Here is a 26,200-nt window from a genome sequence, read left to right as displayed (position 1 = left end):
GCTCACATGCTCACACACACGGCCCTGGAGCCACCATTCCCACAAATGCTTCTAAGGTAAGCTGAACACATCTGATAATTGCATCAGCAGTTCAGCATGAAAGCAGGTTTTAGAGACATATGGCTTTTAGAATTTCTTTTTTTCAGAAGTTGATTTGCATTAAAATTGGATGTTTAAACTGCAATTTACATTACACAGGGAATGTGTAATATATCTGCTTCCTTAGAGCTGCATATTACTTTTAGCTTTTGGTCTTTAGAGATAAAAGGAATCTGTTGCCCTGGTATGAAGTGTGTGTGTGTGTGTCTGTGTGTGTGTGTGTGGGTGGCCTGGGTGGGGGATGCACAATTCCCAAAACGAGGCCTTGGCACTTGCATGAAGAGAAGTATGGGTCTCCTAGATTAGAATGGGGGATTTCCAAAGCAAAGGAGGCACAAAAGACTGCTGAGAAGAGACAGATGAAGTAGGCCCAGAGAGGAACCACCACCACCCGCTGCCTCCAGAATGTAGGCAGGGATGCCAGGCTATGCCAGCCTTGGCTCCCCTGTGCCCACGCACTTGCGCATGTGTTATATAAAGAACATAGGCAGATAGACCTAAGTTGGAATCTGGAAGTCATCACTAGGCATCCTTGGGAAAGTTCCTTCACTTCACTCAGCCTGTTTCTAGTTCTTCAAAGTGGAGCCAGTGATCCCTGTGGGAGGGAGAAAGAAGGTCCTTCCTTGTTCCACCACCCCACCAAAGATGTCTACAGTCTAATCCCTGAAACCTATCAGGATGGTACCTTACATAGCAGAAGGGATTTTGCAGATGCGATTAAGGTCCTTAATCAGTAGCCTGGAGGTAAGAGATTACCCTGACCTCCTAGGGTGGACCCAGTCAAATCACTTGAGCCCTTATAAACAGAGGACTTTGCCAGGATGTGGGCAGAAGAGAAGTGGCAGAAGGAAAAGCCAGAGGGATTTGAAGCATGAGGGGAACTGACCAACCCCCAATGCTGGGGGGTGGGCAACGTGGAAGCAGCTGCGATGAGCTCCAGGGTCAACTGAGGAAAGAGAAACCTCAGTCCTGCAACCCCAGGAATTGAGTTCTGCAAACAACCAAATGAGCCTGAAATCAGGTTATTCTTCAGAGACTCTAGATAGAGACATCCTATTGACATCTGATTTCGGCCTGGAAGACCCTAAGCAGAGGACCCAATCAAACCCAGCCACTAAGTTTGTGGTAATTTGTTACGGTAGCAATGGAAAACTCTCACAGTCCTTGTATCACAGCACTGTTGTAAAGATAAATTAGATAATACCAGCCCCTTTGATCCACCATGGCACTAATCAGGATGGGCCGCCTGCCCCTTTAGGCTATGTGTGAGCAGCATTTGTTAAAGGAGGATTGTGTCTGACATTTTCCATGATCAGTGGCTCAAGATGAGGGAAACGGCCTCATCCGAGAACAGCATCTAAGTCTGATGAGAAGGCATCTTTTCCCCAGATGGAGAGTTAAGCTAATGCAGCAGCCCAGCACTCTGTTCCTTGTCTGGGTCCTTTGCTGAAGCCCAGTGCCCAGTGCCCAGGTGAGATCCCCTGAGGCCCTCCTATCCTGATTCTCCAGTGCTTCTCCAAGTGTCATCGAGTCATCTTCCCATCACAGAGGAGATGGGATGATAAAGGGTGTCACCTTGGCATTTGCGGTCATATGACCGTTGGTGACCATGATGTGGCTGCGGTTAATACTTGTCTAGAATAGGGGGCCTGAGTGGAGCCTTGATTGTCTCAGAGGTGAAGTGAAGTGCATGTGCAAGGGTGTGTTTTACAGGCTGCTAATTATCTCTACTCAAGTCAGTAAAGAATAACAGAGTTTGGTTCTTGGCCCAGTAGCCCCTGGGAATGTAAAGATTACCCACAGGTAAGGTCCTGTCACACGTATATGTATGAATTTATGACACTAGCCACGTGAGTGTCTGCCTCTCTGCCCACTGCCATCCTCTCTAATCCCTTAAACTTGGGCAAAGGTAGAACAGAGAATGTTGCTGTGTATGCAGTGTATACAGTGTACACACATATACATTATCCGAGGCTCCGTTTAAACACAGCCTATCACAGGAAGTGGTACCCACAGAGACTGGGTCTCTTTGCCTTTGCTTAGAAACCAGGCTATACAGTGAAGCTAGAACCTTGACCAATATGGACAAGCAGTGTCGTCTGAACACCACGGCTTGTTTCCTGGGGAGAAAGCTGTCTCTTCTCAAAATTTCTGTCTACCCCTCATGGGCTGGCCAGGTAAATGTTGGTTCTGGTTTAGGGTCAGGGCCCCTGGAGGGTGGTAAGAACTGACAGGTTGATGAGGAGATAGAATGAAAGAAGTGGGAATGGAGGGCGGCAGGGCAATTGGCTCTCAAATACTAACCTGATGTTTAAAGAATGTGAAATGATAACAGTGCTCCCAGCGAGGATGGAATAATTGCACATCTCCCTGCCTGGAATTCGAAGTAGATTTGGATCCGTACGAGGTCATTGCCCAGGAGATTATGCAGGTGCTGACTCAGTGAGAACCCCCCGGAACTCCCTATGCAAAATTTTGTTGCTCCCTCCTCTGTCACTTCAGGGATGATCACTGAAGGAGCTGCAGCCTTGGGGAGCAGCAGCTCTGCCTGTTCTACTCTGCCTTGGGCCGCCTCGGTCTTCAGCACTTCCCAGACCACCTGTGCAAGGTCCCCTTCCTGGGGCCTCAGGATTAGCAGACTTTCCCAAAGACTTCAGCAGGTATCTATGGGCCACCAGGCCTGGCTTGTAGTCCCACGAGGATACACATCATTATTCCAAAGCCAGCACTGTAGATAAGGGAGCAGCAGCAATGTGTCCTCGGTGTTAAATATTCCACACTGGAGAACCCATAAATCATGACACTAATCCGGAAACTCCAAGCTGCATCCCTCAGTCTGCCTCTTGACTTTGGCAGCAGCACAACCACGTGCCCCAGATAACTTGAGGTACAACAATCTGGACTCTGCAGTAGAGGAACTCTGAGCGCATCCCAGGCGGCAGGTTCCGCTGGGCAGCAGTAGCAGCCAGACTTGAAGACAGACTGAGACAGACCTTGTTCAGGGCTCAATCACTGAGTTGATAAGTGGGGAATGTGACAGCTAGTTAGACGTTGGTCACTCCTGTTTGTGAGTGTTTTGAAGTCAGAATCTTTGCATCCACAGCTGTGTTGGCCAGTGATAGATGCTCACTATAGGACAGGCCGTGTCAGGGAAAGACCACAGATTCTGGAGTTGGGGAGATTCCCAGCTAGTAGCTGTTGGTTGTCCTATCAGAGCTCCTTCTGCGTCACCAAATAAGAACATCAGTCACTACTGAGCACTAAGCAGCAGCCTTGGAGGAGGAAGCTAAACAAAGCCTGGCCCAGATGTCAACAAAAGGGTCGTTTTCCTCCCACAACTGACATTTGAAGAACTGTGATGCTTTTAATTTTTGCACCGGAGCAACAGACACAGGAAAATGAGGGACGGCTTTGGGGTGGCAGAAAGGATGCGGGGCTGCGGAGGGCTATGGGGAGGCCCTGACGGTGAGGAGACGTCTTGGGCATGATGCTGCCCCGTGTACCTCAATGGCAGCCTCAGCAGGTCATGGGAAGTGGGGCCTGGAGAGATGAAGAGGAGTCCTCAGCATCCAGTGCCCTCTGGGAGCAGATGGGGAAGCAGAGTCAGGAAGACGCTGGAAGGCAGAGCCTTGAGGGGATGTGGGGAGACCAGAAGGAAGGTGCAGAAGGACGGGGCTGGGTGACCGTGCAGCCTAAGGGGCGTCCCTGTGCATGGCTGAGGCAGAGGGAAGCTTCAGAGAGAATGTTCTGGGTGAAGGCAGAGAAGTGGTGGGTGGGGCATGGGGGTGGGGGCAACATGGTCCAGGCATGGGCTGGAGAGATTTGCTTTGCAAATGCACAGGGACATATGTCTCATTTGAATACATGGAAAGGAAGAGGCTGTCACTGAAACACATGCATAGCTTTAGGGAGGGAGCTGGCACAGAACCTGTGGTTTATATCTAGTAGGCAAGGACTCCGTCTCTAGTGATGTGAGATTAGAAGGTTTTCCTTTTTGGGAACTGGAGCAGACCCTGTTTTGAGTCCCTGGGGAGGAACTGATTGGAGCACCAACATGTTCAGGAAGACATCCTAAGACTCAGATTCACATGTGCTGACACGGCTCCACCGTGGGCCCCTCTGCCCCTCGGTGTGCCCGCTGCGAGATGCAGTGTGGGTGCTGGGCACCAGGCCACAGGCACGCCATGCAGATAGTGCCCCAGCCAGGTGCCAACTCCATGCCATGGAACTTCGAACTTCGTGGAGAGTCACAGTTTCAAATGTGACCTCCATAAATTTCAAGTGTCTCCTGCAGTGTAGCAGAAGGAGGGAAAAGGCTGTAAATCATCTGGGAAGTTGGATGTGGGCAGATGTGGGTGCCACACATCAGCGTCCATGTTTTAGAGATGCCGGCTTCAGAAGCATCTCAGAAGCACCACCTCTGGTCTTCCGATCACACTTAGATTCTACTTCATCTGATGCTGACAACAGCCTTGCAAAGGATTTTTCTGATTTTTGTTTAGTATACGAAGAAATGAGTCCTCAACAAGCTTAAGCAGGTTTCCCAGGGACAGAGCTGAGCTCCCCTGGTTTCCTCCCCCACATTCTCGCCATCATTCAGTAGCCATGGTCAGAAGTCCTTTCTTCATCCCAGAGTCCACGCTGCCCTGTGCTGAGGGAAATCCAGGCTTCCCAGGAGCAGCAAACAGGTGTGAAAAGGTGGTGGAGTAGGGATGGTAGGAAGTGGCCTCACCTACACCCTGTGGCCTTTCCAAAGAGACTGGGGGTGGGCAGCAGCTAAGGTGGCTGGGGACAGGTGGGTGAGGGCAGGTGAGGATCAGAATACAAGCTGGAATGAAGAGAGAACTCGTAGTAGTGGTAGGTAGACGGGAGTGAGGAGCAGGAAGAGAGAGGACCCACTGGGGTGAAGAAACCCACCCAGAGAGGCTGGGAGCTGGGGCCCAGGGGGCTGGAGGGTGCAGGGCACACGTGATGGGAAGGCCCTGGGATAGTCACATCCTGGTTCCCAAGTCCTGGACGCTTGGCCTGCATCCACACGGACTTTTATGGCCTCCCCTGCATGGACTTTTCATGAGCGAACCTGCCTTCTTCATGCTTGGACTTGACTGTGGGGGCTTGGGCCAGGCAGGAATTCCTACAGATTGGAAGCTGCCTTTTCTACCAGTGCCATACTCAGTGGGGGGCAGGGGGCCACCTGCCCTGGGTGCAGTTAGGTGGCACTAATAACACCGTCTAACAGTCTGTCTGCTTCCTAATGTCACTGTGCCCTGGCGATTTTAACCATGGGCCCCCACCTCCCTTGGCGTCCCACGTCAAGGGCGGAAGCATGCTTCCATCCTGCTGGGGTGCTTCCAGGGAGAAGCACTCATAGCCACCTCTCTGAGGGCCCACAGCAGCCAACCCGGAAGAAGGGGGTATGCAAACCCAGGGACACCCCCCAATAACAGCTTAGAGGCTCCCAGCATTCTTTACAGTCACTTTCAGCTCTTGCTTTCTGCTCTCAGCCCTCCTCCTCCCGGGCTGCAATTGAGGTAGCTCTGACCCAGCAGTAGAACTGCAGTCTTGGTGTGGAATGAACTTCAGGGGCTGCCTTGTCCAGATGCCTTCTGGAGACTCGGGCTTCTCTGCTGCATCCTTGCCATGTGGTTCTCCAGTCTGCCCCGAGTGTTCTCATGTTAGTCCTCTAGACCCCAGTAGCTAGAATATCCTCCTGTGTTCTCAAATGAAACTTTTCTCTTCAATACTGAATTCTAACCCTCTGGGGTCACCAGGGATTGTGGTTAATCCACCTTCCATATGTTCAAAAGCAACTTTCTTTTTTTTCTTTTTTTTTGCAATTTTTGGCCGGGCCGGGTTTGAACCCACCACCTCTGGTATATGGGACTGGTGCCCTACTCTTTCGAGCCACAGGCACTGCCCTCAAAAGCAACTTTCTTGGTGCCCCCAGGCCTCCTCCTTTCTGGGCTAAAATCCTAACAGAGCCCCCACTCCAACTATGCTGGGCATTGAATGTGTCCCAGGGTCTACCATGCCCAACACTGTTCCTTCCTATTACCTTATATTCCCCTCTGATGTGTTAGGACCATCCTTGTTTACAGAAGGGGAAACTGAGGCTTCCCAACCAGTGGAGCTCTCAGTCTGGCTGCAACATTTGTTCTTACCCACCATGCCCAAGCCAGGTGAAAAAGACTCCCTAGCACCTGGGGCCTCCATGCCCGAGGGGCAATGAAAGGAAATAACAGGGGCGTGACTGTCTTGCAGAAATCTCCTTCCGCGTGTGGATGTGTGGGGGCAGCCTAGAGATCGTCCCCTGCAGCCGGGTGGGGCATGTCTTCCGGAAGAAGCACCCGTATGTTTTCCCAGATGGAAACGCCAACACATATATAAAGTAAGTGCCCTGGGGCTTGGTGAGTGGGCAGCAGCATAGATGGCCGTGGCCATGGCCAAGGTTTGCTGCTGGGAGGCTTCAGCTGTCTCTGGTGCTCAGTGAGGCTGCCCGAGTCCCCTTCTGGATGGCAGGTGCACATGTTCCCTGGACTCTGCCTGGGCAGGGGCTGGGTTCAGGGACTTCAAGCCGCTAATCAGTGCCACCCTGCAGGGTGTGGTCTCCAAGTATTTGGGGTGTGTGGGGTGCAGGAAGGGCAACCCTTTTGTCCCAGAGTTCTAGAAGACCTGCTGCCCCACCCCAGCTTCAGGCTGGGTCACTAGGGGACAGGGAGGCACAGTGGGAACAGCTGGGGTGCCTGCTGCATGCCTCAGCAGAGCCTGAGACTCTGTCCCTGTCCCCCAGTGTTCTCATCTCCTGCCTGGGAGATGGTACATTCTCACAGGGACTCAGAGGCCCCAGGAGGCCCACTGCTGTCCCCTGCTTCTGCCTTCATGTACCCTTCTCCTTTCCTTGACCTCTCCTCTTCCATCTTCCTCTTCTCCTTTCAGAGAAATTCCTGTGTATTCCTTCTCCCGTCTTCCATCTTTCCCTCTCACTTCTTCCCTCTTTCCCCATCCTCTGCCTCTTCTCATCAGATACCTTCCCTCCTCCACTTGCCCCTCTTTCTCTTTGTTCTGTCATTTGTTGGTCCATTGAGGGGAGGGGAGCTATGCACCCCTTTGGTGCCCCTTGTTAGGGTATCACTGTCCCCTCCTGTGCTCTTCGCCCTCCCCCTCGGGTTTCTGCACACAAAAGCAGATGTCTGTCATGTCCTGACAGCCGTCCTGGAGGAGGTGGGGCTTGAGCGATGGGAAAGTGACCTGTGCCTCTAACGAGAACATGGGGGGTGAAAGAGGGTGCTGAGAGGAGCAGCCCTGGCCCAGGGAAGCCCTGTGGCCACCTGGAGGGGCCAGCCTGGGAATGAGGCAGGGTTGGGGCTCCAGATTGCCCTTGGCTTTGAGACTAGGCCCTGGCCAGGGGACATCCTGTACACCACTGATGGGTCACTTGGGTTTTAGAGAAATCATGCACAGATGTCTGCTAAGCAGCTTCCACTCTGTTGATGGTTAGGCCAGTGGAAGGGCCAGTGAGGCTCTAACTGCCCAGAGTCCCTGGACTGGACTGTGCTGCACATGTATGTATGTCAGCTCAGGTCCCAGTTTGGAAGGGCCTGCCAGTGCCTTTATCAAACACTTCTGCTCCGAAGCAGAGCCTGCATCTGGAAGAGCACCCCATTTTTCCTTGGACCCCCAAGGTCACTTACTTGGGCCTTGACAAGTGCCCCTGCTGCCCAAGATACCACATGCCTGTTTCCTGATGTCGTCATTTCTCTCTGCTCTGGGGCTCCATCTGGTAGCCCCGGAGCCCTGACTGCTGAATGATGACATCCTCAGTGACCTTTGGGGTAAGACTCAGAGCAAACACCTAATTACATAAACACAGAGTGCTGGCCAAGTGTCTGGAAGGGAAGGCTTGATTCCTGAGTCTTTCCCACCTGCACCAGGCTAACCGTATGGCCTGGGAAAACATAGTTGTGCAGACTTTTTCCCCTTGAAGAAATGGGACCTCAGCACTGCCCTGTGGTAAAGGGGCAAACCTAGGAACAAGAAGCAGAGGATGCCCAGAGGTTGAGCATCCTTAATCCAAAAATCTGAAATGTTTCAAAATCTGAAACTTTCTGAGCACTGCCATGACACCACAAATGTAAAATTGACCTCAGCGATCAAAACACAGGTGCACAACCCCACAGTTCATTTGGCATCCCCCAAAGAAAAATGAAATTGCCTTCAGGCTATGAGTGTATAAGGTATATGCAAAACACAATGAATTTCACGTGTAGACTTGAGTCCCATTCTCAAGATATCTCATTATGTGTATGCAAATATTACAAAATCCAAAAACAATAACAAAAAAATCACCCTGAAATTATTCAAAACACTCTGGTTCCAAGCATTTTGGATAAGGAATGCTCAACCTGTACTAAAAATCCTGTGTCTTGGGATAGAGGACCCTTTGGAGATTGGGTGAGGCTTGGCTGGGTCACACCCTGGTAACATGGATGTTAGCGGGTCAGTGGTGGCAGCCCCCACCTAGGTGGTGCTGTTAACTCACCCCGCATGTGTGTGTGTTAGCTGGTGCCCACAGGGCCTCCTTGACAGCCCCCTGCTCAACAGACCTGCCTCATCTCCCCAGGAACACTAAGCGGACAGCGGAAGTGTGGATGGACGAATACAAGCAATACTATTACGCTGCCCGGCCTTTTGCCCTGGAGAGGCCCTTTGGGAAGTAAGTATCCCTTCAGGTTGAGGAGAGCAGAGTCCAGAGGATCCCTATTATAGGTGTGCAGAGCTTGAGGCAGCTTTTGTAGGGTGACTCTGGCAACTCGGACGGCCAAATCAATGTGGGGGAGTGGGGCCGAAGCTGTGCTTTGTACAATGGACCGATGTGTCCAGCTTTTTACGGAAAGGTAGGATGCGGGTTGGACAGCCTGAGCCTCCCCAGGTCGGACAGGCTTCCTCCCTCCTCGTACTCAGTCACCCAGGCCCCTGTTCCTTCCTTCCTTGGAAGGAGCAGTGCCATACAGACGTCCCCTGCAATAGTGCTCAAGCTATACAGGAGAAGAGGAAGGGGAAAGGAATGTTTATTAATAACTAGATACTGTGATGTAAGGTACTTCATTAATCCTTCTCAAACTCTGAGAAATGAGCTTAATTGGCCCTGTTTACAGATGAGGAGACTGAGGCCTCTCCAGGTTAAGCTACTTGCCGTAGACCACACCATGTAAGAGGGGAATGGAGGCTAATTAAACCGCATCTGTCTAATTCTAAAACTACATGCACTTGCATTCCCCAACCCAGAGCTGATTGGCGTAGAGAAAAATAGTGACTCATTCATTTGTGTTATCATTTGTTTCTTTGGGGGCAACCGATGGCTTTTTGTTATACTAAGGGCATTCACTAGCCATACGAAGGATGTTGAGGAGATGAGTTTTTTGTAGACTCAACTTCATAGGATAAATCCACCACTGCACAGGAGAGTTAAATCAGAGCCTGCCAAAACAACCTGCGCCTATGAAACCATAAATCTACGCCATCTTTCCTATCTGGCTCTCCTAACCTCCTGAGGCATTTTCTTCTCGGATCTTATCAGAACCTTGATCCCTTGGCTCTACACCACCCCCCACCCCCACCCCCCGCAAGGCCCTTCTCTCTCCAGCTTGGATTCCATACTCTTGCTTGAGGACAGCTCAGAAGGTCTTGTCCTCAGATCTTTTGCCCTGTCATTCATCTAGAAACACTCTCTTCCCTGCACAAAGTTTTCTCAGCCCTGGGTGATCCTGACTGTTCCTTGCCCACCCCTGCACCCAGGCTGCTGGATAGAACTGGGAAACACCCACCAGTCTGCTAGTCATCTTCCATGGCCGTCCTCTCCACAAGGCCCTGGGATACCTACAGAGCCACCTTCCTAGTTAGCGTTCTCCATCATCATTAAACCTTCTCCACTCTCCCCAGCCCTCCCGTCCACCTGCCTCTTTCACTGGCAGTGGATGACATCTCCTGTTTCACAGGTGAAATGGAAGACATCAGCTTCCCCAGACAAACCAGCATGTTAACGTCACCACGTCCGCACCATCCTTCTCTGCCTCTTGTCTCCTTCCTGCTAAGGGAGGCTCACCTTCCACTTGCTCTGGGACATAGCATACTCCCCCACTCATTCATAAATCAACATTTATTCAGCTCCCACAGCTAGGGTGCATCCCCTCTTGCTTCCTGGTGCAGGACCTGTCTAACTTCAGTGTGCACACAGACTTCCTGGGGATCTTGTTACAATGTGAATTCTGTGCGTTTGCAATAAGCACCCAGATGGTTGCTGGCCTGAGGGCCACAATGAGAGGAGTGAGGTTTTGGCAGGGAAGCTCCCAAAGCAGTGTGCGCTCTGGAGTCACCAGGGGCGCTTCAGACACACTGCAGCCTGAGCTCTTCCTCCTGGGAGTCCCTGAGCTTGATCTGGGGTGTGGCCTGGGCTGTGGGATTTTTTAACAACTGCTCCCAGGTATTTCTACTATGCAGAGAAACATGGGAACCACACTGCAGGGGCTGCCCCCCAGGAGGCTTCACTCTCTCCCTTATCCCTGGCCTCTCTGGGCATCATTTCCATCAGCATTTAAATGTATTCAGTGTCTTCCATCTTTATTTTAAAAAAAGTATGAGGAGGAAGAAAGAAAACAAACTATAAAACCCTGTGTAGCTCACCAGTGCTCATCACTACGTGTGTCTTTTCCACTTGTCCAGAGGCCTCCATGATACAGTAGGAGCCGCCTTGTGCCCATGCCCTCCCCACACTCCTGGCCCTGGTGCCCTGCACCTGTCCCACCTACTCTCAGTGACTGATGCATCCCCGTACTGTCCTCAGACTGCCCCATTATCTCCCACCCCTCCCCATCTGCGTGCCTCTGGTCCCTGGGCCAGCAGGACTCCACAGCCATGGCCTGCCTTCTGCTGCTAGGCCCTGCCTTCTCCGTCCCATTTGCAGGCTCGGCTTCCCCCTCCCTCCCTCCATGTGCTGGGCCTCTCCCCTGGGCCTCTCCTAAGGCCTCTTCCTGCCACACATTCTCTCTGGCCCTGACCGTCACATCTCTGCTGCCTTTACTTGTATCTCCATTTCTAACCTGGGCCTCTCCTCGGCACTCCAGTCCCCTATATCAAAGTGACAACTGGACACTGCCACCTGGATATCTCTCAGGGGCCGCATGCCCAACCAGTCATTGATGGGACTCATGTGGTTTCTCCTAAACGTATTCCTCTTCCTGTATGCCCCCTGAACAGTCTTCCTTGTACCCTGTTGCCCACGTCAGACATCGAGGCTCAACCCTGACTTATCCCTGTCCCTCCCACCGCATCCAAATGATCAGACCTGGTGAAATGGCCTCATTCATGCATGACCACCCAGATCCATGGTAAACCCTGAATATTCATGGTGAGAGGTTCTGGTGCAGTCTCAGGGGGGCCCAGGGAGGCAGCAGGGGTGGAGGGAGGGGAGACAGGGCCAGCTCTGCGTAGCTGCCAGGGAAAGAAGTCGGAAAGAGCTCCTCCAGTGGTCAGCACAGAGGGAGAGAAGGGGACAGACAGAGCCTGTGTGCTCTCCATTTCCACCCACTTCCCCATTTGAAAGTGTGTTCAGCACCTCGGCTTCCACCCCTGCCCCCTGCTGTCCTCCCTGTCCCCAGCCCCACCCCATCAGACCCCACAGCGAGATGCTGTCAGAGCAGGAACATCACCGTTTGTGCTCTGCTTAGAACCCACGAGTTCCATCCCAGGGCGCTTAAAAAGTCCATACTCCTCGGCACTGCCTCATAGGACCCTTCCTGGTTTGTCTTCGCTCTCATCCCGCCCACCTCCCCTTGCCCAGCCCCCACATGTGTTCACATGCACGCATCTATTTTAAGATCCTGCAGCGCCAGCCCCGTCCTGTGAACAGAACTCCCCCTCCTCACTGCGTGCTCGTCTCTCTCACTGCTCTCCTGCCTGCAGCAGAGGCCCCACCTCAGCCTCCTTCTGGTTTGTCTAGAAAACATCCACTCTTCCAGGTAGCAGCATCACCATTACCGCCTCCACCACCCACCCCGACACGCGAGGGTGCCCTCTGGGGTGCCCTCACTGCCCTGCATGCCCACCTAGGACACATGTGATGGCTATCATGGTTTGTCTCCCTGTCTTTGCCTCCTGTTCCAAACCTTTCTGTTATATCCCACATTGGGCACAATGCCTGACACATAGTAGGTGCTCAATGAATATTGGATGAACAAATATATGACTGGGCCCCAGAACCAGCCCAGAGAAGAGGATTCTTGTGGCTAGAGCAGTGGGGAGTGGTATTCCAACTGCAGAACCCCAAAAGATTCTAAGTAGACCCGGAGCTCCAGCAATGAATTTTGAATAACACGCAGAATGTTCTTGCAGCTTTGTTTTTAATGAAAAGTAAAAACACCCCAAATTCCATTTTCAAATAAAAAGCACAAACGTTCAGTGTCCTGACTGCGCCATTGTGAGATAGTGCTAAGTGTTTCGTAGCTCTGTCTGGAGCTACAGAAATCCCTCCTTGGTTCATTTTCCCAGCACCCTCCAAAGAGATATGGATGCAGAGCCTGGGCACCTGGTGCTCCCCATCCTGAGCCGCCTTACTGGTGCCTGCCTCTGACAACTATTTTGTCTTTGTGTTGTCCTCACCCCTGGCACCCCCAGCGTTGAGAGCAGATTGGACCTGAGGAAGAATCTGCGCTGCCAGAGCTTCAAGTGGTACCTGGAGAACATCTACCCAGAGCTCAGGTATCTTCCCTCTGGTGGAACCTTGGCTGGCTGCAAGGAGTGGCCCTCCCCTGGCTCAGTCTAGTAAAGACATGGCCTGTGGCCAACTGGATGAGGGCTCTTAAGTGCGTGGAGGTCTAAGAAGGCCAGTTGGCTTCCCTATCCCTGAAACCAGAAGGGATTGAATGAGTAGCATGGGGGATTAAGGTGCACTAGTTGCAGTATTTCTTAACTGCTGGATTGTGACCTGAGAGCCTGGGTGCTTTTCTAGGCTCCTTTCCAGGCACCCATCTCCCACTGTGGATCCTGAGTCTTCCCCATCCACTAGTCTCTCCTTCGAGCAGTGCAAATCTTTGTGACAGCCCCGGGAGAGGAGGGTCCTGCCACTGTCAAAGCACCACCCAACCCCTCCACTATGTCCCATCCAAAGAGCAGGGGCTTCTCCTGTCTCCTGTGGCTTTTCCTGCAGCGTCCCCAAGGATTCCTCCATCCAGAAGGGCAATATCCGACAGAGGCAGAAGTGCCTGGAATCTCAAAGGCAGAACAACCGAGACGCCCCAAACCTGAAGTTGAGCCCCTGTGTCAAGTTCAAAGGCAAGGAAGCTAAATCTCAGGTAACGCAACTGGCTGGGGACACAGAACTGAGTGCCACAGAGGAGGGTACAGCCAGATGAGTCGGCCTTCATCTCCTGCTCTTCCCTGATGTCAGGTGCCATCTGTTCCCAGAGTCCAGCAGCAGAGAGCATGAAAAGTCTGAGTTCCCACCACAGAGCTAGCACCCCGCTAGCTTTCCAGATGCACAACCTTCCTCTGGAAGATGCTGCACAGGCAGCAGCTGCCCACTGAAATGGTAGGAGCTGGATGAGTCCATCCAGGCAGGCGTCCTGCCTGCTGGCAGTAAACGTAGACTGGGTCAGGCAGGGCCAGGGGTGCAGCTCCTCGCAAATGTGACATGCAAAGAGAAAGAAGCTGGACCACATGCGCGCTCTGTGCGGCCGATTAGCTCTGACTGGCAGGGAGTCACATCAGATTTGGTAAAACCAACTCCGTCTGCCACCTTGTCTCTGGGTCTTGACCTCTTTTATCCTGCCCCCCTATCTTCTGCTTCCCCAAAGTCCATGGGAATGCAGTGTTTGGGGGGACAGTGTTCTCCCACTTAAGGGCAGAACTGCTCTTTTGAAGGTCACTGACTAATTCATAGTCTGTCTCCATAGCACATGGCCGGCTGAACTCATTAAAGCACATCCCTCTGCCATGTAAACCCCTCTCCTGGCCCCCGTGGTCCCAGGAGATCCCTGTTCTCCTACATTCCTGCTCTTCCCGGCACTCTGCTGGCTCCTCCCCCCATTCTTATCCCCTCATGAACTGGAAGTTCACTCTTCAGGGGCGCTTCAGTCCACTCTTCTGTTTGTAAATGGTTTCTTGGAGATGTTATCCATGTCCTAGTTCTGTTTACTGATTAACAAATTCTGTATCTTCATCCATCCATGGGTTTATTCATTTATTCATTCAACAAACACTTCTTTGCTAACTGTGAAGAAACAAAGATGAAAGCCTAGATTTCAGTGGAGGGATAAGAGGCCTCGTGTAGACATAATCGAGTAAGCAGCCAGTGGGACATAACCTCTATCCTGAATCCTGGATGAGATCGGGGCCAGCATGCCATAGAAGGACTGAGAGGCATGAGGATAGGGCAGTTTGCCTGGAGAACTTGGAAGTGGTCTGCATCCTCAGAGATGAGTGAAACAGGCCCAGGAAATACAGCATGTGAAGAGCCTGGGGTGGAGCCAGGATGCTGGTGAGGACACACCTCTGCAAGGATGGCGGGTGTGGTGTGGGCAGGAGGCAGAAGCCCAGTTGTGGTCTCCCTTCCTGTGATGGGAGGTCGAGCCTCAGGAGCACGATGCCATGTGGTCTCAGGAGAAGGCTCCATAGGCTACTATCTATCCCAGATGGACTCTGTCTCAAACACTGGGTGGTCCAGCGAGTCCACAACCCCATCAGACTCCTCTGTGATTCACCATTAGGCACCTGGGCCACCTCCTTGTCACACTAGTTCCCCTGACTTGGCCTCCTTCTCCAGGTGCCTGGGTGCCGCCCTGTCCAATCCTTCCCACCTCCTGCAGCTCCTCATTCTACTGTACCCTCTGTCTCTTTGAGTCCCACCCTGTCTTCCTTGGAAGACCTGTTCTTAGACCCTGTGTTCACTTCTCGGGAAATCAGTAATCCTCGGCCTTGGCACTGCTGACATTCTTTGCTGTGGGGGCTGTTGTGGTGTTGAGGACTGTTTAGCAGTGTCCCTGGCCTCTGCCCATGGGTGCCAGGAGCACCTCCCACACATATTGTTATGACCACCAAAATTGTCTCCAGACATTACCAGTGCCCCCGAGGGACAAAGCCACCCAGTTGGGAGCCACTGGGTTAGATTACAGTGACAGCCTCCGATTGCTTCTCCCATCCCTCAGCCCCCACATGTGGTTACTCACTCAGTGTTCCCTGTCCCAGCATGGCCTTTGATGGCTCTCTGTGGACTACCACAAAAACCAGGGAGGCAACTTCCTGGGTCAGACAAGAGAAGGGAAAGGAAACCGTTGGTTTCAGCTAGGCGTGACCTCTGGGCTGAGAGTAAAGCATTTGTAAAGCATTGTGAGTAGGTGACATCTCCCTCGCTTCTGACTGAGTGGGCAGCAGCCCTGGGCATCCCAACAGCTGGAACGTTGTCTTCCCCTTTCCCTGGGGTGGAAGTTTGCTTGGACCAGGCAGACAGAGAGTGGCAAGGAAGGAGCCACAGGCTCTCCCAGCCTCAGAGCGGGGTCCTGAGATACCCTGGACCTGAAGAGAGGTGGCCAGGCCTTTACTGGATGTGGGGGCGGGGTAATGGTGCCTGTCCCAGCTACACCTGGTCCCCTGGGCACCAGCTGCCCTCAGGGTGTGCAAGGAGGCACCATGCTGGGCTAGATCAACCCCTGCTCTATAGGTGTCCCGCAGCACTCAGATGTGTTCCACAGGCTCTGAGGGTGTGAGTCCATGTAACCATGTCAGCAGAAATATCTCAGAGAGAGAGGAGGATACACTCTCGGAGGACTGACGTGGTGACCTTTCTCTTCCTCCCAGGGTCCTCTCCTCATTCCTGCATAAATGGCCAGCTCTGTCCTTCCACTTCCCAACCCCTTCTGCTCATATGGGACTTTGGTGGGTTCTTTCTTCTCACCCCTACTCTGTCCCCCGACCCGCTCCCACCTGGGTCGCCCTGCTTGCCCTGCTTGCCCTGCCTCTGGCCTATCCAGAGGGAGTCCCATCTGCTCCTTCAGCCCCTAAACAGGACTTGTTGGCCCTCTCCGCTCCCATCTCCTCTATCTCTGGAGGCCATAGCAAAGACTTAGGTGCCTATTAAGTAGCTATTACTATTATGTCCCCCTTTTAGATGATGACAACATTGCTCAGAGAGGTTATTCAGGGTCATATACTAGTGAGTGACAAAGATAGATTTGGAAAATCTGGCTGCATACCATGACTCTGGTCTTGCTGATGCTGGCAGAGTCAGAGCTGGCTGCGGGCCCTTTTAGACAAGTTTGATCATGGGAGAAGACACCTGCCCCGTGGTTCCTCTTCCAGGTTGTAAATAGTAAGATCAGCTGCACCTGGACAGGAGAGAGTGGCAAGAGATTCTTCTTTGTGGCCAGTTTGCAATGACATCCTTTATGAAAAGGCAAACAAAGGCCATACCCCATGGCAGGGCAAGGGTGAGGTGGCCAGAGAATAGTTCCTGCCCTGGCATGTATGGGAACCGGGCAGGAGTATGGATAGAGCCCCACTCCCAGTGCCATACTAAACCCCTCCTCTCCCTCTTCCTCCATGTCCAAACTGGGTCAATCCCTTCTAAACAGTCCCCCTTGGGCCTAGGGAAGTATACTAGTGACACAATCCACCCTCGGAGGACAAACCCAGGCATGAGATCCATGCAGGTCCTAGAGTCAAGCTGAGCAATTTGTGGGGAGGATTTGGGGCTCCTAGACTGTAGAGTGAAGGCACCAGAGTGTGGGACCAGGAGCTCTGGGTTCTGTTTCCCACTCTGTCCAGGCAAGGTGAGCCCCACGCCCTGGGATGTCCTCAGTATGGAAAGGAGATGTTTTGTCCTCCTGCTATGGCACTGGCTCACACCTCTGCCACACCCCTACCCCCTCGTCCCTCCCCTGCCTTTCCTCCCTGTCTTGGCTGGCTTGTCAACCTTAGGAGCCAAATGTTTCATCTGAGTGTGTATTGAAGATGTCAGCAGGCTGGTGCCTTAGGTGAAATGTGAGAGAAATACATCATCCGTTTGTAAACACGTGAAGCCCAAGGAGTCTCCGTGTTAACAAGTTCCCTCTTAACTTTTTTGGGTGCTCTAGAAAAATATTTGCAAAAGGTAGAAAGGAGACAGGTATGAAACTCTGGTTTCCACCCCAGTTTAAAGAGAGGGCAGTCTGGGCACGGTGGCTCCCACCTGTAATCCCAGCACTCTGGGAAGCTGAGGCAGGTAGATCTCCTGAGCTCAGGAGTTCCAGACCAGCTTGAGCAAGAGTGAGACCCCATCTCTACTAAAAACACAGAAAAGTTAGCTGGGCATTGTGGTGGGGCCCTGTAATCCCAGCTACTTGGGAGGCTGAGGCAGGAGAATTTCTTGAGCTGAGGGGCAAGTTGTGATGCCACAGCATTCTACCCAGGGTGACAAAGTGAGACTCTGTCTCAAAAAATTTATAAATTAGGTGGCGCTTGTAGCTCAGTGGTTATGGCGCCAGCCACATAACCGAGGCTGGTGGGTTCTAACCCAGCCCGGGCCTGCTAAACAATGACAACAAAAAAATAGCCAGGCATTGTGGCGGGTGCCTGTAGTCCCAGCTAATTGGGAGGTTGAGGCAAGAGAACTGCTTAAGCCCAAGAGTTTGAGGTTGCTGTGAGCTGTGACACCACAGTACTCTATCGAAGGTGACAATGAGACTGTCTCAAAAAAAAAATATATATGTATATATATATATCATAAAGAGAGGGGAAAGTGTGAACTAAAATATTTTTAATGTGTTCTCTTCCCCATCTCCCAGTAATTTGGGCTACTGGCTTTGGAGCAAGCATGCGGGCAACTGTGTGCCCTGCGTGAAATAAAGCTTGTCCTCAAACCTAGACTGGCGTTGGCACTCCAGGTGTGTGTGTCTAGTCTGCCAGCAGGCTGGGCTGCCAGCATGTCATCCTTCTGTACTTTGTCAACCCAGCCTTGGGCATGGCCTCTTCTGGCACAGTTCCTGGGCAGTTTTCCAGAGGAAGGCCTGTAGGGCCATCTCTCTTCCTGTCAGCTTCCCCATCACTGTCCTCAATGAAGCAGATGGTAATTGAGCATTTGGCAAATGGAATGCAGGGCTCTGGGCTCGGTAGGTATTAACCCAATTGTTCCTTGCAGTGACCCCTGAGGTAGGAAGGAACTGAGGTACAGAGAGGGAGTGACTCACTCAAGTTCATGAGGCTAATAAGCCAGTGAGCAGCCACAGCAATCACCCCAGAGCCCAGGAATGTGACCCACTACCTATGGGTAGGGGTTTCTAATTACACCTATAAATGACTTGCAATTCGAGAAAAAAGAACAGGATGGGCTGAAATGAAGAAAAGACCCAAAGAACAAGTCCAGCGAAGGAGGACTTGTGTGCCTGCCAGGGCATCCTGCCCACTCTGGCGAGAGGCCTGTGTTTATGCAGCTGGTACAGCAGCCCAAGGTGTGCTGGTCAGTGCTGGTCAGTGCTGGTCACTAGCTGACTTCAGAGAGCCAGATGAAGCAAGAGGTCAGCTGAGCTCAGGCTCCTTCATTCCACGCAGCCTGTTGGAAGAGGAAGCTTCCAGGGCATGTTCCATGAGTTGCCCTTGTGGCCTAAGAGGTTGGTTGGACACCCTGGCTCAGGTCCCCTCTCACCAAGGAGGCCCAAGTTCACAGCCCCAGGGTCTGCTCCTGGGTTTTCCCAGAGTAACTGCTGACCCTTTGATCCTCAGTGCCCCCTTCTATAAGATGGTTCCTGCCTCCCAGGGTCCTTACGAGGATTACATGGACAATGAGTACAAGTGCCTAGAATGGGGCCTAGCCCTGGAAGGAATCCCTTACAAATGGGAGCCGCTCTCCCATCTAACCACAACAAAACCAGCAATGCTGCCTTGTATTCTTTTCTTTTCAGTTGTTTACCATTCCTTGCTGCATGGAAGAATTTTTGAACACGAAGCTCCACCATCAGGAGATGACGTGGCCTCTGCCTTACTGAAAATACAGCTATCTAACTTCTGTCTCCATGTGTTCATTTTTTCTTCCTGCACCCAACCACCTCTGCCCGTATGTCTTAAAAGTACTATTCACGGCGCGCTATTAACTCTGAGCTGGGGCAGAGCTCTGGGCGCCGTGCTCCCCAGGCCTCATCTCGTTTAATCCTTGCAACAACCCCATGAGCTATGTGCCGAGTAACAGGGTTCTTATCTGAATGCCACCCCAACATCATGCATGTGTGACCCGGGTGGAGTCCCTCTGAGCATCACCCCACCTGGAGAGCAAGTACTGGCTGGTGGAGTGGGCGCAGCTTAGAGAGGCATACAGGAGCGGTGCAGAGGTTCAGACAGGCCTGCTGCCTCCAGAGCCCAGGCCAGGGCTTCTCTCCTGAGCACTGTTTGCACTGGGCCCAGACCATGCCTTGCTGTGGGGACTGTCCTGTGCATTGCGTGCATTGAAGGATGGTCACCAGCCCCTGGTGCCAGTGGCACTCCTTCACCCAGTCATAGTAATAAAAATGTCTCCAGATGCTGCCAAATGTCCCCTGGGAGGGAGTTGGGGGCCTCTGCTCTGGCCGATTGCTTCTTATTAAAATAGGTGGCCCTCAATAGTTCCAAGATCAGCCCCTTGCCTAGGCCCTGCCTCAGCCTCACTCCTACCTCTTCAGAAAATCTTGCCTCTGCTGCTCCAATCTGGTACAAGACAATACATGAGCCCAGCTGAGTGCCCTGGTGCCTCTGTATCCTGGCTCTACCAGCTGCAACCAGAGGGCAGTTTGCTAGAGAGAGGAGTTCCCTGACCTTGCTGAGGCCCACTCCCTGATCTCCCCACAGTGGCTGTCTTCCGAGACCCCATCTAAGCACAGAATTGGGCACGCCCCTTCTCATTCATTGGGAACCCTCTTCTTCTGCCCCTGGCCTGCCTTTCCCAGCGAGGCCTGAGACAAGCCACGTAGAGTCTCCCAGGGGCCTATGGGTTCCCTGCCATGGCTAAGCGCAGGGGGTGGGGAAGGATAGCCATCACTATTACCAACTGTGCCTTTACGAGTTCCCCAGTGCAACCATCAGCAGAGGGTTGGGCACTCACCCACCGAGCCCAGACCCATCTGACAAGCTGCTGCCTTCCTGGGAACCATATCTGACTCCAGGATTCTTTTTAAAAGGCCCACTCATCACCCCTTGCATTCCAGGAATGGTAAAACCTCTCCTTGCTCCCCTCCACCCACCTTGCAGATGCAGCCAGAGATCAGCCCTCCACTGAGAATTGTGAGGCTAAATTATTTAAATACCAGGAAAACAACAGCTGATGGAAAGTGGGGTGAATGTGAGGGCTTCTATGTGAATAGACTATGTGAATAGTCTCCCTGCCTATTCACTTACTCCCCTGGAGGGTCTTGGAGGTGGTTTCTCCTGGCCTGGTCTGGGGGGGGGCTCATGAGCCCAAGGGTTCCTTCCTCAAAGGCATTGGTGCACTGAGGTCTCCATGGAAAGAACCCCCATCCCAGTTCTTCCAGTTTTGAGGCCCTGAGGATATTAAAAAGGAAGAAGTGCCAAAGTGGGCTTTCAAAACAGTTTATTGTAAGCTTTTACACTTACTCAGTTAATGCTTTTAACGCAGAGAATACAATGTCCTTGTGTTAGGGTGATCTGATTGCTTGGAAATGCTAATTTGCGATTTCCTGCAGGCTGTGTGGTCAGGTAATGGGACACCAGGAATGAACCTCATCTTCTTTCCATATTGTGACTGTTTATCCTCATTTACAGAAAATGGCAAGAGTCTAAATTAGAAGTCAGTGGTACTGACCTCAGGGCAGGTGTCTGCCTGGCATCCTAACCCTGAGGCCCCACCCTTGGACCCTTCCCAGTCTTCCCTGCAGATTGATGGATATTCTAGGCTCACATTCGAGGGTCCACCTTCTAGATGATATTCCAAATATGTAGGACCCCCAGAATTCCCCACCCAATGCCCCAGCCTGACTCCAGAACCTGCACTAATCTTATCCTGGGTTTGTCCTCCAATGGGGACTATTTGGAGGGGCATGACCCAGTTTGGACATGCAGGGCATGGGGAGGAGAGAAGGGTCCTGGCTTGGCATTGGGAGTGGGGTTCCCTTCTACAACTGCCCAGTTCCCATAAACGCCAGGGGCCTAGTCTCTGGCCTGCCCCACCCTTGCTTGCCATGGGAGTATGACCTTTGTTTGCCTTTTCACAAAGGCTGTTACTGGAAACTGGCCAGAAAGAAGAATCTCTTGCCACTCTCCTGTCAAGGTGCGGCTGAGCCATGGTCTTACTATTTACAACCTAGAAAATGAACCGTAAGGGCAGTTGTCTTCTCCCATGATTAAACTTGTCTAAAAGGGTCCGGAGCCAGCTCTGACTCCGCCAGCATCAGCACGAGCAGAGCTGTTGGAGAGAGTCATACCACTGCTGGCATATGACCTTGGATGACCTCTCTGAGCCTTGGTTTCATCATCACTTAATAGGGTTCTCATGAAGATTAAATTCACCTGTGTACAGTTGTCAGGACAGTGTCTGGCACATCACGAGCACTTAAGAAATACCAGCCATTATTAATGAGCAGTAGCAGCCTGGTCGCTGCATCACCTCTGTGCAGACAGACGTCTTTCCCTTTCGGCTTATTCTGTAGGAAGGCAAATGGGGGCATATAGAACCATATTGTTCACCAGGTCAGAGAACTTCTCGATATGTCCAGGAGAACTTATTTTATGGCTTTTTTTTTTTTATAGAAAATCTCAAATATATATAGATGCAGAAGTAGAACAGTATCCTTGACAATGTCCATTGCCAGGCTGCAAAAATTACTGACTCACGGGCAGTCTCCTTTCATCTGTATTTCTGTCTGCTCCCAGGGAGGATCTGTTTAGTAGGTCTTCTCCCAACACCAGCAGCTTGAAAAGGGACACAAGAATCCTTAGGCAGGACCCGTCTTCCCACAGGGCTGGTGGCCTCATGCAGGGATGAGGGGACAGGGGAAGGCCCCAGATTGGGAGAGAAAGTGGTCATTGTCGAGCAAGTCAGGTCAACTCAGGGTGAGGGTGCACTGTGTGGTCAGGACAGCAGAAGGGCTCGGGCCTGCAGGAGAGGAGGAGGAACAGCCAGGTCCCAGAAAGCCATTAACTATGTTCGGTGGCCCCTGGCAGGTGGAAGAAACTGGGGCCAGGATGGAGCTGGCAGGAGGCGGCAGGGAAGGTACAGACCAGGAGACGATGACCACCATGTCTACTTGAGGGAGAGGGACATGGTCCTAGAGCAGGGGCCCAGCCTGCTAAGGGGACTTTTTCATTCTTTGGCCAAGGAGAAGTAGCCCCTGAGTGGCCTGGTCCAGAGGCTGAGGGTCAACTGGTTGACAGGAATGTATGGAGAACAGATAATCACAGGGCCCTACAGCTTCCCTCGGGGGATCCAATTGTGAATCATTTTCTTTACCCCCTGCCAGGGGCAAAGGGAAAATGTGATTCCCATTTTACAACCTGGGGGCAACTGCTCATCAGGATTTGCATTTTGACAGCCATTATGCCAGCACTTTCTGCCCTCCTGGCTTCAGAACCCAGGATGCTTGTGGCTTCCTAAGCCGCAGTTCGTCTGTGATCTCTGGCACTTTGGAGGAAATACATGAGAATCATTCCTCCTAATGAACCTCACAGAATGCCTCTGTTCCTTCTGCCTGATGGATCTCTGCTTGTTGGTCTGATTTCTCGGCTCCCACCCCTGCAGGAGTTCAAGCCCAAATGGTTCGCTGCACTGGCATGCTGGGACACACGCACCCCTTGAAAAAGTTTGATTTCTCGTAACTTTCTCCTTTCCCTGCACTCTTCATCCCCTTTCTGGAGCCCTTCCTGGTTCCCTTTGTCCTCCAACCTGCCTCTCATCATGACTCTCATGTGCTCAAGGCACTAATGAGGACTCCCTTTCAGAGAAGAGGGCACATTGTAAAGACAGCTGCTACAGCGGGGTGACCTTTCAGGTGGCTGCTTGAAACATCAAACGTGTGGAACAGACTCCACTCGAGACATTCTCTCCAACAGAGAAACTAAACCACAAAGCTCAGCTAGGGTGCTGCCAGGCTCCTGTCGGAGCCCAGAATTGTTCAGAAACTCCCAGAGGCAGCCCACGTGGCCATGGCCTCTCCACGGGGTATGGGATGGAGACAGCCATGGGGCTGTGCCCTCTGGGTCTCTGGCACTTGAGTAGCATTTTCCAAGGTGACCTTGTTGGCAGTTGGTGCCTGCCAGGACCCCCAGCACTTTTACCGAGCTGCACTGATCATCTATCATCCCGGCCGAACCCCACGGCCAGTTCCTGAGCAGCCCTTCCCGGCCTCTTCCTCCCCAGACGTGGGCCTTCACGTACACCCAGCAGATCCTCCAGGAGGAGCTGTGCCTGTCCGTTGTCACTTTGTTCCCTGGTGCTCCTGTGGTTCTTACCCTTTGCAAGAATGGAGATAACAGACAGGTGAGTGCTCAGGGGGGCCTGGGGTGTGGCCACCTTCCACAGCATGGCTGCCTGTGTGGCTCTAGGTCTTTTGTGCCAAACAGGAGAGAAACTCAAAGAGGAGGGGTCAATGAGAAAGAAGTCCGAGTGTTAGGAGAGGGAGGCGAGTACCATCTCAGATACTCTCCTTGGTGCCAGAAGCAACAGCAGCATTGACCCCTGCCAGACAGCTTGACACGTGAAAGGCTGTTGACCCTGGCTGGCCAGACCATGCTCATTCTACTTGGACTGACCTGTCATTGCTCTGCCCCTCACCTGGAATCCCAGACAAAATCTCAAAGCCACAAAGATGAGCAATACTCACCCCTTTGCCTTCAAAGCCTTGGCCTACAGCAGTGTATCCAGCAAAGCTGCAAGTGTTCCGGGTGCACCAAGGGCTTCATTCCTCTAGCAGCAAAGTGGTGGCTGCTGACTGGGTAGTGGCATTAAAAAAAAAACAAAATTCAAATGCCTGTCTTATGGCTTAGTGGCTGTGTGACCCATGGCAGGTTACTAGGCCTCTCTGAATTCCATTTCTTCCTCTGTGAATGGGGTTAGTGATAACGCACTACACAGGGCAGCTGAGACAGTTCCCAGGCAGTATGGAGCTCAGTGGCTGCTCAGGGTCTTCTCCAAGATGTGTCAGGCCTCCATCCTTGTCGCACTTGAGCAGAGTGTGGGGAATCGCCACATGAGACCCGCCTGGCCACTGCTGCTGTGCCCAGCTCCTCCCCACTTCCCGGTAACTATGCAGACACTGAGTCTGGATTGTTTTTTTGGTCGCTTCTGTGACTAACTCACTTCACATTTTCTGGCCTATTGCTTGGAAAGTTATTGCCTCCTAATGAGTTTCCCCAGTAAGCATATTGATTTTGCTTTTAACTTTTTTTTTATCCAAATTAAAGAGAAAAACCAACAACAATACCTAGCAGAACAATTAGTTGCAGTTTTAGTGCTCCATGAGACCGTAACATCAATTCTCGGGGTGACCCTAGACAAGTGGTGTCAACCTTTCTCAGGATGCAGAACTCTGATGATATTGATTGGACCCGGAGCCTTAGCCAGAGAAACCCTGTTCATCCTCTTCTCTGTGTCTTCTCAGCAATGGACCAAGTCCGGTTCCCGCATCGAACACATAGCATCCCACCTCTGTCTAGACACAGACATGTTCGGTGATGGCACTGAGAACGGCAAGGAAATCGTTGTCAATCCGTGTGAGTCCTCACTCATGAGCCAGCACTGGGACATGACGAGCTCCTGAGGACCCTTGCCAGACCCAGCGTGACCCATGGGAGGTGCTTCCCTGGACCAGAACAGACTGGAAACCAGGCAGCGAGCAGCCCATGATGAATCCAGACTTCCTGGACTGGGAGGTGGAGGCAGAGCCCCCCAGGACAGGAGCAGCTGTCTCAGGGAGGAAAAGATAGCAAGCCAGTGGGGCTGAGAATAATCCCAGAGGTTCTCAGTCCGGTCGGGTCCCAGCCCCGGCCAGCTCTTTCCCGGAGTGCTACCTGGAGACAGAGATCTCATGGGAAGTGTTTGTTGTTTCCTTTCTTACAAAAGAGGCACTGTGGAGACAAGAGAGAAGAGCCTTCCTTGTCACCGGCCAGGACTAAATTTAGAGCTGAAGAACGAAGGTTTTTTTCCAAAACAAATAAAGATAACCTTGGAAGCTGTCTCTGGGTATCTTTTACTCAGTCTCTTCTTTGGTTGGCTCAGGGCTGAGCTGAGCTCTCCACTGTGGAATGTGGAGGTGGCGGGTGTCTTGTGGTAGAGCGGACAAAGATGACGGAGATGGGAGGCCTGCGCCCTTGTCCCAAGCCACCAACTAGCCATGAGGTCTGAACAAGACATGTGACTTCTTTGTCTCACCATTTGCTGTTATGTCAAGCAAGGGCAGGGGCATGGGACCAGATCAGTGACTTTGATGACACATCTACCTCATTCTGGGAAATTGTCTGTAATTCAGAAGCTCTAGGTGCCCCTGTGGTGATCCTGGCGTAGTAGAGAGTAGGTCCAGTGCAGGGCCAGATGTCTCTAAAGTGATTTCCCTCCTCAGTGAAAAACACTTTATGGTCTATGGCCATTACCATAGGAACTTCCTACTCCGATAAATCCCCCGTGTGCTCTGGAAATTGGTGGTGGTGGTTGTCTATTCTCTTCAACTGGGGTTTAAGAAAAGAACCAATTCATATTGCTTTCAAGTTTCCCAAATATGCCCAGACTTACTTCCCAGGTAAATTCACCCCAGGCTGATTACTAAGTGTCCCGGTTAGCCATTGCTGCATAATAAATTCCCTCCAAACTGAGCTGCTGAAAGCAAACATCCTCACCTTTTATGTGGGTCACGAATCCAGGCATAGCTTAACAGGGACCTCTGCTTCAGGCTGTTGTACAAGGCTACCATCAGGGTGCTGGCCAGGACTGGTCATCTCAAGGTTCACCTGGCCTAGTATCTGTCTCAGGTTCACTCAGTGGTAGTTAGCAGGATTTTGTTCCCGGGGGAAAGAGTTCCTCACCATGAGGGCATCTCAGAAGTCAGAGTCTTTCTTTTTTCCTTTCTTTCTTCCTTCCTTCCTTCCTTCTTTCCTCCCTCCCTCCTTC

At 52.1% G+C, this 26,200-nt stretch overlaps 1 protein-coding gene across 2 annotated transcripts in view; it reads left to right on the top strand.

Moving 5' to 3' along the window:
* The window catches only part of GALNT14 (polypeptide N-acetylgalactosaminyltransferase 14), a 232,321-nt gene extending 207,070 nt beyond the window's left edge, over window positions 1-25,251 (top strand). Inside the window, exons 10-15 of one of the 2 annotated variants that reach the window (XM_053588156.1) lie at window positions 6,361-6,487; window positions 8,720-8,812; window positions 12,769-12,852; window positions 13,301-13,445; window positions 23,459-23,578; window positions 24,699-25,251. In XM_053588156.1, coding sequence (XP_053444131.1) covers window positions 6,361-6,487; window positions 8,720-8,812; window positions 12,769-12,852; window positions 13,301-13,445; window positions 23,459-23,578; window positions 24,699-24,857 — 728 coding nt within the window. In that variant the 3' untranslated portion in view covers window positions 24,858-25,251. Of the gene's footprint in view, window positions 1-6,360; window positions 6,488-8,719; window positions 8,813-12,768; window positions 12,853-13,300; window positions 13,446-19,022; window positions 19,131-23,458; window positions 23,579-24,698 lie in introns of those variants that run through there. The other variant, XM_053588157.1, reaches the window with a different exon arrangement.
* The last annotated feature ends 949 nt before the right edge of the window (window positions 25,252-26,200 follow it).

The sequence above is a fragment of the Nycticebus coucang genome, chromosome 4 (assembly GCF_027406575.1).
Source record: "Nycticebus coucang isolate mNycCou1 chromosome 4, mNycCou1.pri, whole genome shotgun sequence".
In the NCBI taxonomy this organism is placed as follows: domain Eukaryota; kingdom Metazoa; phylum Chordata; class Mammalia; order Primates; family Lorisidae; genus Nycticebus; species Nycticebus coucang.
The sequence above is the reverse complement of the archived record's forward strand: the minus strand, read 5'-3'. Positions and strand labels throughout refer to the sequence as shown.